The following is a 12887-nucleotide window of genomic DNA, read 5'->3' as shown; positions in this document are numbered from 1 at the left end:
TTTATACTCCTCCTCACCACACACACTTGTCTTTATACTCCTCACCACACACACTTGTCTTCATACTCCTCACCACACACTTGTCTTTATACTCCTCCTCACCACACACACACACACACACACACACTTGTCTTTATACTCCTCCTCACCACACACACACACACACTTGTCTTTATACTCCTCCTCACCACACACACACACACACACACTTGTCTTTATACTCCTCCTCACCACACACACACACACACACACACTTGTCTTTATACTCCTCCTCACCACACACACACACACTTGTCTTTATACTCCTCCTCACCACACACACACACACACACACTTGTCTTTATACTCCTCCTCACCACACACACACACACACACACACACTTGTCTTTATACTCCTCACCACACACACTTGTCTTTATACTCCTCACACCACACACTTGTCTTTATACTCCTCACACCACACACTCTTGTCTTTATACTCCTCGTACACACACACACACACACACACACACTTGTCTTTATACTCCTCCTCACCACACGCTTGTCTTTATACTCCTCACCACACACACTTGTCTTTATACTCCTGACCACACACACACACACACACGCACGCACACGCTTGTCTTTGTTCTCCTCACCTGGTTGCTGCCACCACATATACTTGACACCAGCTGAACTAAATAAGTTTATCTTGGTCTCATCGGACTACAGGATATGGCTCCAAGAATCCATGTCCTTAGTCTGCTTGTCTTAAGCCTTCAGCAAACTGTTTGCAGGCTTTTTGTGCTTCATCTTTAGAAGAGGCTTCCTTCTGGGACAACAGCCATGCAGAACACTGACAAGCTGAATCCCCCCCTCCCTCTCAATGATGCTGGAAGTCCTCATACATCCATGTTCCATACATACATCTGTTTCCAAAAGACAACCTCTGAATATAACACTGAACATGTGCACTTAAAAGGGGAACTTCGGTGGAAACAAATACTTTCAAATCAACTGGTGCCTGAAAGTTAAACAGAATTGTACATTACTTTACTTAACCCCTTAAGGACTCAAGCACCACGGCGGTCCCAAACAGCCCGACTGAGCTGCTGGGATGCTTTCGGTTTCACTTCAGACACGGCAGCAATTTTGATTGCCGCGTCTGAAGGGTTAATTACGGCATCACCGCGATCAGTGATGTCCAGTATTAGTCGCGGATCTCGGCCAGGACCGACCCGATATGACGCGGGTTCACCGCATGACCCCACATTATATAGTGGGAGCCAGCGCAGGACGTACATATACGTCCTGCATCATTAAGGAGTTGAAAAATCTTAATCCTTCCACTATTTATTAGCTGCTGTATAAAACAAATACATTTTTAATTCCAGTCTGACAACAGTGCTCTCTGTTGACACAGTCTAAAGGAACTGTCTTTGGATAGGGGATAAGATGTCTAGGGGCGGAGTACCCCTTTAAGACACCTGCTCATAACTGAGACCTTGTAACACTAACAAGTCACATGACACCAGGGAGAAAAAAAAATGACAAATTGTGCCCAATTTGGACATTTTATACTTATGGGGTGTATTTACTTTTGTTGCCGGGTGTGGTGAGAGGTAAACTGTTATACCGGCCGTGCACTCATTACTTTACATTGTAGCAGAGGGTCATTTATTCAGTGTTGTCACGTGAAAAAATAGAATAATCCAAAAATGTAAGGGTTGTACATTATGTTTGGAACCAGCTAGATGCACACCGATGTCCTAGCTGGTGGGATACTGACACCAGAATTAAACACAGTACAGAGGTGTAAACCTCAGCTTTGTATATTTTATAGTGGTGATGCAGGATTACAGCAGTACAACTACTAATAGGAGCTGCACTGAAGTAACCCAGCATCACCAATACACAATGTACAGCACAGAGGCTCGTGGCTATGCACATTGTGGACTTCTGGGGCCGTGCTGAACAGCTGATAGGACGCTATTCACACAGATGTCTTTTACACATAAACAGTGACCCCTCCGACCTACGATGGCCCCGACATATGATAATTTCAACATGCGATGGCCTCTCAGAGGCCATCACATGTTGAAGGCAGCATCAACATACGATGCTTTTGCATGTCTGGGCCATCGCATAAACGGCTATCCAGCAGCGCTGACTGCTCCAGCTGCCCCCGGATAGCAGTTTACGGTGCCCCGTGAGTTCCGGTGATGGTCACTTACCTGTCCTCGGGGCTCCGGCGCGTCCTCTTCGGGATCATCTGCATAGTCAGCGCTCTCCATTGACGTCATCACGTCGCTGCGCACACCGTCCCGTCATCCAATAGGAGCGGCGTGCGTAGTGACGTGATGGCGACGACAGAGAGCGAGGATGCCGGGGAAGCAGAGGTCTTGCCGGAGCGTTGGGGACATTACGGGCAGCGGTGACGGTCCGGAGCGGCGGGGACAGGTGAGTACAAATTTGTCTAACAGTGGTCTACAAGCTGCGGATCTCCAGATGTTGCAAAACTACAACACCCAGCATGCCCGGACAGCCGTTGGCTGTCCGCGCATGCTGGGTGTTGTAGTTTTGCAACATCTGGAGGTCCGCAGGTTGTAGACCACTGTCCTATACTTTACATTGCACGGATCCCTCAACATACGATGGTCCATTTGGAACGGATTACCATCGTATGTTGAGGGACCACTGTACCTTGCATAGGATTTATACACCATTTGCCTGTGTCATCCTATCACAGCACAGCTTTTATTTAATATTTTGCTGTTGAACTACAAAAGCTGCACTGTGATTGGTTGATACAGGCAACAAAGTTTTAAATATTATATCCTATTGTCTCATTAGATCCATATTTAACTCCTAAGTAAATATGGATCCAATAGGACATAATACATTACTGAAAATACATAAAATTAAAGGGGTATTCCGGTTAAAAACTTTTTTTTTTTATCCACTGGCTCCAGAAAACTAAACAGATTTAGACAGCAGCAGGGGCCTCCCCCCGTTTAAAAAGCAGCAGTCCCCCCTTGTTTAGACATTAGTAGCACCCCCCCTCCTTGCAGGCAGCTCACCTCTTATGTCTGGTGCTGCCGCTCCGCTGCCCCGTTCTCCTGTCCTCATCATGGCGTCCTATGGAGGAGCATGTGACATATAAGTCACTCTGCTTCCTCCCCAGCGTTACGCTGGGCGCAGGGGAGGAGGCGGAGTGACTTATATGTCACATGCTCCTCCATAGGACGCCATGATACTGACGGGAGAACGGGGCAGCGGAGCGGCAGCAGGTATGGGGCATGGTATTGGGGACACTAAACGAGTCCCCGATACCATGCAAATGGCTAGTATCGGGACATCCCTAAAGATAATGATCCCCTGGGTGGCACAATATGGATTTTAGAGAGGTTATCATGACATTAGGCATGTGTGAATTGAAAGTCTAGGTTAGAAATAGCAGGAGCTATTGTGTAAGATTATTTTGCAGTTCAGTTGTGGAGATGCATCCAGGATTGAGGCAACTATAACAAGGGAATATATGACAAATCTGTATATAGACATGCAATTTATTAAGATTCAAAAAAAAAAAAAAACCTCAGGTGTCTGAATACTCCTGGTTGGCACTTTGTTTCAGTTTAAAGCGGTTTTAAAGTCTGTGGTGGCAGCAATGAGTTTTGGGTATTTTCCTGTTTGCCAAATGAGTGAATAGTGGAAAACAGCAGAAAATAAAGTTTCAATTGTTTGGTAACTGGTATCGTCATGTAGGGCACACGGGTCAGATCTCATAGTTCTCTCTTCACCCCCCATCTGCACGATGGCATTCAGCCGCTGCCAATAGATATTACCCATGTATCCGTCACTTTGCAGCGTCATTTAGCCTCTGATTGTAAACCACGTCATTGCATCCTTCTCTGTTCCGTGCAATTTCGATAGCAAAAAACTGGATTCTGGTAGCTGGAAGACAAAACAACAAGAGGAGAAACAGTCAGAAGGTACATCAGGCGCATTGCAGCTATCTGTAGAAATGTAATATACACTGCCCACTCTGTCAGAAAACCCCTAGGTCAGTGTTTCCCAACCAGGGTGCCTCCAGCTGTTGCAAAACTACAACTCCCAGCACTCACTCTTGTGACTGTAGTCGGAGCATCTGCATCCTGCGTATTACCATACCCTTATTGTTTAATGTGCATGACTATATTAAAGGGAAACTCTAGTGAAGATTTCATTTCTCCTGTATGCCCAGGCTGCCAGAATAAAAATAATAAAACTTTGACTTACCTTCCACCTTTCCCCCGAAGCTGCTGGAATTGGTCTCCCCTTCCCTGGCGGCCCTGATCTTCTGGCGGCCCTGATCTGTCACACTGCCCTCAGCTAATGGCTGGCTGTAGTGATGTGCCCAGACTCCCTTATAGCTCCGGTATCCGGGCACCCTGTCCACGGCCAGTGACACTGGTAGAGAATAGAGTCTACAGCTGGGGAAACTGACAGTGCCAGTCACAGAGAAGGTTAGGGGAGTCTGATACCAACCTGCCCAATCCCTTTGTTCTCCAATCTCCCCATTGAGAGCATACACATGTAATGATGAGCATGTATGTTGGGGATCTTGAATGATAGCTGAAGGCCCAACAAGTGTTTGGCAGACCGCTATCTAGTGTGTATGACCAGATTTAGTCTGTCCTCAGGGCCTCATGCACCTAGAGGTCAGTGTTTTCCAAACAGGGTGCCTCCAGCTGTTGCAAAATATTTGGCTGTCTGGGAGTTGTAGTTTTGCAACAGCAGGAGGCACACTGGTTGGAAAATACTGACCTAAGCTGTCTCATAGCTGGTATGTAGCAATAAACAACAAGCTAACTCTCTTAGACACTGGTGATACAGGAGGCTTACGGTCCATTCAATATACATTTGCAAGAAAAAGTATGTGAACCCTTTGGAATTATATGGATTTCTGCACAAATTGGTCATAAAACGTGATCTGATCATCTAAGTCACAACAATAGACAATCACAGTCTGCTTAAAGGGGTACTCCGGTGGGAAACTTTTTTTTAAAATCAACTAGAGCCAGAAAGTTAACAGATTTGTAAATTACTTCTATTAAAAAATCTTAATCCTTCCAGTACTTATTAGCTGTTGAATACAACAGAGGAAATTCTTTTCTTTTTGGAACACAGAGCTCTCTGCTGACATGAACACAGAGCTCTCTGCTGACATCACGAGCACAGTGCTCTCTGCTGACATCTCTGTCCATTTTAGGAACTGTCCAGAGCAGCATATGTTTTCTATGGGGATTTTCTCCTACTCTGGACAGTTCTTAAAATGGACAGAGATGTCAGCAGAGAGCACTGTGTTCCAAAAAGCAAAGAATTTCCTCTGTAGTATTCAGCAGCTGATAAGTACTAGAAGGATTAGGATTTTTTAATTAAAGTAATTTACAAATCTTTAACTTTCTGGCACCAGTTGATAAAAAAATAAAAAATAAATAAAAAAGTTTTCCACTGGAGTACCCTTTTAAACTAATAACAAACAAAAAATTAAATGACACCATGTTTTTACACACCATGTAAACATTCACAGTGCAGGTGGAAAAAGTATGTGAACCCCTAGACTAATGACATCTCCAAGAGCTTATTGGAGAGAGGTTTCATCCAACTTGAGTCCAATCAATGAGATGAGATTGGAGGTGTTGGTTACAGCTGCCTTACCCTATAAAAAACATCCACCAGTTCTGGGTTTGCTTTTCACAAGAAGCATTGCCTGATGTGAATGATGCCTTCACAAAAGAGCTCTCAGAAGACCTACAATTAAGAATTGTTGACTTGCATAAAGCTGGAAAGGGTTATAAAAGTATCTCCAAAAGCCTGGCCATTCATCAGTCCACTGTCTATAAATGGAGAAAGTTCAGCACTGCTGCTACTCTCCCTAGGAGTGCCCGTCCTGTAAAGATGACTGCAAGAGCACAGTGCAGACTGCTCAATGAGGTGAAGACAAATCCTAGAGTGTCTGCTAAAGACTTACAAAAGTCTCTGCCATATGCTAACATCCCTGTTACAGAATCTAATATACGTAAAACACTAAACAAGAATAGATTTCATGGGAGGATACCAGAGGAAGCCACTGCTGTCCAAAAAAAACATTGCTGCCCGTTTACAGTTTGCACAAGAGCACCAGGATGTTCCACAGCAGTACTGGCAAAATATTCTGTGGACAGATGAAACCAAAGTTGAGTTGTTTGGAAGAAACACACAACACTGTGTGTGGAGAAAAAGAGGCACAGCACACCGACATCAGAACCTCATCCCAACTGTGAAGTATGGTGGTTGGGGCATCAAGGATTGGGGCTGCTTTGCTGAGTCAGGGCCTTGACGGATTGCTATCATCGAAGGAAAAATAAATTCCCAAGTTTATCAAGACATTTTACAGGAGAACTTAAGGTCATCTGTCCACCAGCTGAAGCTCAACAGAAGATGGGTGTTGCAACAGGACAACGACCCAAAGCATAGAAGTAAATCAACAACAAAATGGCTTAAACAGAAGAAAATACGCCTTCTGGATTGGCCCAGTGAGAGTCCTGACCTCAACCCGATTGAGATGCTGGGGCATGACCTCAAGAAAGCGATTCACACCAGACATCCCAAGAATATTGCTGAACTGAAACTGTTCTGTGAAGAGGAAGGGTCAAGAACTACTCCTGACCGTTGTGCACGTCTGATCTACAGGAAACGTTTGGTTGAAGTTATTGCTGCCAAAGGAGGTTCAACTAGTTATTAAATCCAAAGGTTCACATACTTTTTCCACCTACACTGTGAATGTTTACATGGTGTGTTCAATAAAAACATAACATTTAATTCTTTGTGTGTGATTGTCTATTGTTGTGACTTAGATGAAGATCAGATAACATTTTCAGACCAATTTGTGCAGAAATCCATATAATTCCAAAGGGTTCACATACTTTTTCTTGCACCTGTATCATCCTTTTTTCCATATACACTTGCAATCTATCATCCATTTTCTATACACTCACAAAAGATGGTATTCTCCTCCGTATACTCCTTGCTGCTGTCCAGTCTTAGCAGGGTCCCGTAGTTAAAGTCTTCCACCTGATTTTCAAACTGCATGCAGAATGGCCGCCATTTCTGTGGGGGATAGAATTCACTGTCAGTGTCTTATAGAGATAAGACTGGTAAGAAGCAGAAAGCTCCTCGGTACAAGTTTTACTTCTTTTGCAGCTGGGGACTTCAGGTCTTCAGGGTCGATTACATCGATGCGAAGATCTGGAAATTCTGTTCGGAAAGCTGTGTAGATGTCTTGGTCCATGCGCGTCAGCTTCAGGAGGTGCGGGTCAACTGAGCATATAAGCTGGGGGTAAAAATATAGAGGTGCACAAGCATGACTATCGTGGGGTGGGGGTTTTGGCCTGTGCTTCATTTGCATATTTTTGTTACAAGTGCAAACAGAAAACTCCCTCCAACCAGGGTGCCTTCAGCTGTTGCAAAACTACAACTTCCAGCATGCCTGGACAGCCTCTGGCTTTGTTACCCGAGACTGTATTGTAAGACATTGCAGCTTTATGTACACACAAGACTGGACATCCCGACTTACATTGAAGTACACCTCTGCGTGCTGATACGCCTTCACGGCCCACGCCATCTCAATATTGGGCTGCAAAATAAAAGACAGACATTATTTACTTCACTGAGAGAGTAGTGGATGCATGGAATAGCCTTCCTGCAGAAGTTATAACTACAAATACAGTGAAGGGGTTTACGCATGTATGGGATGAGCATAAGGCTATCCTTCATATAAGATAGAGATAGGTATAAGGCTATCCTTCATATAAGATAGGGATAGGTATAAGGCTACCCTTCATATAAGATAGAAATAGGTATAAGGCTATCCTTCATGTAAGATAGAGATAGGTATAAGGCTATCCTTCATATAAGATAGAGATAGGTATAAGGCTATCCTTCATATAAGATAGGGATAGGTATAAGGCTACCCTTCATATAAGATAGAAATAGGTATAAGGCTATCCTTCATGTAAGATAGAGATAGGTATAAGGCTATCCTTCATATAAGATAGAGATAGGTATAAGGCTATCCTTCATATAAGATAGGGATAGGTATAAGGCTACCCTTCATATAAGATAGAAATAGGTATAAGGCTATCCTTCATGTAAGATAGAGATAGGTATAAGGCTATCCTTCATATAAGATAGAGATAGGTATAAGGCTATCCTTCATATAAGATAGGGATAGGTATAAGGCTATCCTTCATATAAGATAGAGATAGGTATAAGGCTATCCTTCATATAAGATAGAGATATGTATAAGGCTATCCTTCATATAAGATAGAGATAGGGATAAGGCTATCCTTCATATAAGATAGAGATAGGTATAAGACTAGCCTTCATATAAGATAGGGATAGGTATAAGGCTATCCTTCATATAAGATAGAGATAGGTATAAGGCTATCCTTCATATAAGATAGGGATAGGTATAGGGCTATCCTTCATATAAGATAGGGATACGGCTATCCTTCATATAAGATAGAGATGGGTATAAGGCTATCCTTCATATAAGATAGAGATAGGTATAAGGCTATCATTCATATAAGATAGGTATAAGGCTATCCTTCATATAAGATAGGGATAGGTATAGGGCTATCCTTCATATAAGATAGGTATAGGGCTATCCTTCATATAAGATAGGTATAGGGCTATCCTTCATATAAGATAGAGATGGGTATAAGGCTATCCTTCATATAAGATAGAGATAGGTATAAGGCTATCATTCATATAAGATAGGTATAAGGCTATCCTTCATATAAGATAGGGATAGGTATAGGGCTATCCTTCATATAAGATAGGGATAGGTATAGGGCTATCCTTCATATAAGATAGGGATAGGTATATGGCTATCCTTCATATAAGATAGAGATAGGTATAAGGCTATCCTTCATATAAGATAGGGATAGGTATAAGGCTACCCTTCATATAAGATAGAAATAGGTATAAGGCTATCCTTCATGTAAGATAGAGATAGGTATAAGGCTATCCTTCATATAAGATAGAGATAGGTATAAGGCTATCCTTCATATAAGATAGGGATAGGTATAAGGCTACCCTTCATATAAGATAGAAATAGGTATAAGGCTATCCTTCATGTAAGATAGAGATAGGTATAAGGCTATCCTTCATATAAGATAGAGATAGGTATAAGGCTATCCTTCATATAAGATAGGGATAGGTATAAGGCTATCCTTCATATAAGATAGAGATAGGTATAAGGCTATCCTTCATATAAGATAGAGATATGTATAAGGCTATCCTTCATATAAGATAGAGATAGGGATAAGGCTATCCTTCATATAAGATAGAGATAGGTATAAGACAAGCCTTCATATAAGATAGGGATAGGTATAAGACAAGCCTTCATATAAGATAGGGATAGGTATAAGGCTATCCTTCATATAAGATAGAGATAGGTATAAGGCTATCCTTCATATAAGATAGGGATAGGTATAGGGCTATCCTTCATATAAGATAGGGATACGGCTATCCTTCATATAAGATAGAGATGGGTATAAGGCTATCCTTCATATAAGATAGAGATAGGTATAAGGCTATCATTCATATAAGATAGGTATAAGGCTATCCTTCATATAAGATAGGGATAGGTATAGGGCTATCCTTCATATAAGATAGGTATAGGGCTATCCTTCATATAAGATAGGTATAGGGCTATCCTTCATATAAGATAGAGATGGGTATAAGGCTATCCTTCATATAAGATAGAGATAGGTATAAGGCTATCATTCATATAAGATAGGTATAAGGCTATCCTTCATATAAGATAGGGATAGGTATAGGGCTATCCTTCATATAAGATAGGGATAGGTATAGGGCTATCCTTCATATAAGATAGGGATAGGTATATGGCTATCCTTCATATAAGATAGAGATAGGTATAAGGCTATCATTCATATAAGATAGGTATAAGGCTATCCTTCATATAAGATAGAGGTAGGTATAAGGCTATCCTTCATATAAGATAGGGATAGGTATAAGACTATCCTTCATATAAGATAGAGAAGTATAAGGCTATCCTTCATGTAAGATAGAGATAGGTATAAAGGTTATTCTTCATATGAGATAGAGATAGGTATAAGGCTATCCTTCATATAAGATAGAGATAGGTATAAGGCTATCCTTCATATAAGATATAGAAAGGTAAAAGGCTATCCTTCATATAAGATAGGGATAGATATAAGGCTATCCTTCATATAAGATAGGGATAGGTATAAGGCTATCCTTCATATAAGATAGAGATAGGTATAAGGCTATCCTTCATATAAGATAGAGATAGGTATAAGGTTATCCTTCATATAAGATAGAGATAGGTATAAGGTTATCCTTCATATAAGATAGAGATAGGTATAAGGTTATCCTTCATATGACAGGGATAGGTATAAGGTTATCCTTCATATATGACAGGGATAGGTATAAGGCTATCCTTCATATAAGATAGAGATAGGTATAAGGCTATCCTTCATATAAGATAGAGATAGGTATAAGGCTATCCTTCATATAAGATAGAGATAGGTATAAGGCTATCCTTCATATAAGATAGAGATAGGTATAAGGTTATCCTTCATATAAGATAGGGATAGATATAAGGCTATCCTCCATATAAGATAGAGATAGGTGTAAGGCTATCCTCCATATAAGATAGAGATAGGTATAAGGCTATCCTTCATATAAGATAGAGATAGGTATAAGGTTATCCTTCATATAAGATAGAGATAGGTATAAGGCTATCCTTCATATAAGATAGAGATAGGTATAAGGCTATCCTTCATATAAGATAGAGATAGGTATAAGGCTATCCTTCATATAAGATAGGGATAGGTATAAGGCTATCCTTCATATAAGATAGAGATAGGTATAAGGTTATCCTTCATATAAGATAGAGATAGGTATAAGGCTATCCTTCATATAAGATAGAGATAGGTATAAGGCTATCCTTCATATAAGATAGAGATAGGTATAAGGCTATCCTTCATATAAGATAGAGATAGGTATAAGGCTATCCTTCATATAAGATAGAGATAGGTATAAGGTTATCCTTCATATAAGATAGAGATAGGCATAAGGCTATCCTTAATCAGACCCTCCGCGATTGGGCCGTACCTGGTCTGATGAGTCTCTCAAAGCCCCCATAATACTTCAGATGTCGTGACCAGTATTGATTGCGGCATCTGTAGGCTAAATGGCCATTAGCAGGACAACCCCAGCTAATGATAGCAGCCGGGACCTGCGGTCTAGGAAGCGAGTGCAGCTCCTGCCCTCACTTCATAGTCCGTATGGGATTTAGGACATACATGTACATCCCAGTGCGCCAAGTACCAGGCAGCCAGGGTGTACAGGTACGTCCTGCACCCTCCACAGGTTAAACACCTTTTAATATGTGTTTTATTACTGTATGTGGATTAACATGCATTACACTACATGCAAAGACTATATTTTCTCTCAGTGAAAAGTGAGGGCTGCCCACACCCACAAACATTTCAGATCAAATGGCCCAAGGCAGTAACAACATGAAAACCTTACATCATTGCCGTAGGATTCTGCAGGTAGGGACAGTGCATCGGCCACAGACAGCGCTTCTGCTGCTCCCTGGTAAACAAAGAAAAAGACATTTTATTACTATCCCAAAAATTCATTTTATAGGCAAAATCGCAGATCGCACCAAATACGTCTCTGTACAAGCTCTAAGTTACGTGGGGACATATCCAGCACCTGTACAAGGCTATGGGCCCCATATAGTACCGCCATATGACTTCGATCTTATACAGGTGGTTTTTTGTTTTTTTTAAGTCAGATTCATAAAGAAAGGGATAAGAAAAAAAAAAATATATATATATAGTGTGTGTTTTAATTTCGGAAGCCCATTATAGTGGAAAACATCCCCCCATAATACTGCAGTATAGTATGGACCCATAGGGACACCTATTAACATAGGATAAACCCGCCTATGGCAGGGGTCTCCAAACTGTACACCTCCAGCTGTTGCAAAACTACAACTCCCAGCATGCCCGGACAGCCGTTGGCTGTCCGGGCATGCTGGGAGTTGTAGTTTTGCAACAGTTGTAGATCCACAGTTTGGAGACCACTGCCCTGTGGGAATATTACAGTATATAAGGGTTCTCCAATCTGTTGCAATACTACAACTCCCATCGGGCAATGTCATGCCATAATGGGAGTTGTAGTTCTGCAATCGCTGGGATACTTGTCATTCCTATACTGTAGATGCATGAATAATATATATGTAATCCTATTCATTCTTATGGGGATCAGTTTGGGGGTGACACACACTATTTTAGTCTGTAATGGGGGAACAAGAATTCTTAATGTGTCAGATAAACGCGTGGTTCTGACAGGATCATCATGGCGGCGGCCGCAGCTAGGGGGCGCTAGAGCTACTGCAGGCCTGCCTCCTTCCCATAGTAACGAGAAAAGTAGCCGCCTCTAGCAACGCCAGGCTATCGGGACACATCGATATGAAACACGGTATAAATTCTCACCAGTGAGCCCAAGCCACCCAAATCTCCCGGAGCCGCCATTTTGACAACCTCTGACCTTTAACCTCCTCCCCCTCCCAACCCGGAAACAATTAACCTTCTATTACTGTGAATCTCGCTTCGCCATTTGTACTATACCATGCGCTTGCGCAGACACGGTCCGCGGTTCACGTGATAAGCGACCCCAGCCAACGACGTTGCAGCGACTGAGCGGTTGCTATGGGATCTGGGGAGTTGTTCTTCAGGAGCGGCCATTGAGCATGCGCACTGTGCTCCGATTAAGCGCTGTACTCGGGTATCTTCGGTAGTCTCATAGGGAGTGAAAGGAAT

At 42.1% G+C, this 12887-nt stretch overlaps 2 protein-coding genes across 6 annotated transcripts in view; one reads left to right on the top strand and one right to left on the bottom strand.

The window, feature by feature from the left end:
* Nucleotides 1-3523: 3523 nt before the first annotated feature.
* On the bottom strand, nucleotides 3524-12850 carry PBDC1 (polysaccharide biosynthesis domain containing 1). 2 transcript variants are annotated; one of them, XM_056571093.1, is made up of 6 exons: nucleotides 12696-12850; nucleotides 11587-11652; nucleotides 7577-7636; nucleotides 7193-7333; nucleotides 6999-7110; nucleotides 3524-3933 (listed from the first exon to the last, which is right to left on the bottom strand). In XM_056571093.1, exons 1-6 carry the CDS (start codon nucleotides 12810-12812, stop codon nucleotides 3836-3838), a joined length of 594 nt encoding a protein of 197 aa, XP_056427068.1. In that variant the 5' UTR covers nucleotides 12813-12850; the 3' UTR covers nucleotides 3524-3835. The 2 variants fall into 2 exon arrangements, with proteins under 2 accessions (XP_056427068.1, XP_056427069.1); XM_056571094.1 differs by lacking the exon at nucleotides 12696-12850 and adding an exon at nucleotides 12561-12651 and having other exon boundaries at nucleotides 3529-3933.
* Nucleotides 12355-12887, top strand: part of NPM2 (nucleophosmin/nucleoplasmin 2) — a 29535-nt gene continuing 29002 nt past the window's right edge. For 2 of the 4 annotated variants that reach the window (XM_056571092.1, XM_056571085.1), the window contains exon 1: nucleotides 12746-12852. The gene's annotated coding sequence lies outside the window, so the exon portion shown is untranslated. Of the gene's footprint in view, nucleotides 12547-12745; nucleotides 12862-12887 lie in introns of those variants that run through there. The other 2 variants (XM_056571087.1, XM_056571089.1) reach the window with 2 other exon arrangements.

The sequence above is a fragment of the Hyla sarda genome, chromosome 4, assembly GCF_029499605.1.
Source record: "Hyla sarda isolate aHylSar1 chromosome 4, aHylSar1.hap1, whole genome shotgun sequence".
Taxonomy (NCBI): Eukaryota; Metazoa; Chordata; class Amphibia; order Anura; family Hylidae; genus Hyla; species Hyla sarda.
The sequence above is the reverse complement of the archived record's forward strand: the minus strand, read 5'-3'. Positions and strand labels throughout refer to the sequence as shown.

Excerpts from the sequence above, each read along its gene's own strand:
- PBDC1 (XM_056571093.1), bottom strand. The coding sequence starts at position 12,812 with ATGGCCGCTCCTGAAGAACAACTCCCCAGATCCCATAGCAACCGCTCA. Across the intron at positions 7,111-7,192 it reads AGTCCCCAGCTGCAAAAGAA|AAATGGCGGCCATTCTGCAT; the intron begins GTAAAACTTGTA and ends TATCCCCCACAG. Across the intron at positions 3,934-6,998 it reads GGAGGAGAATACCATCTTTT|CTACCAGAATCCAGTTTTTT; the intron begins GTGAGTGTATAG and ends TTTGTCTTCCAG.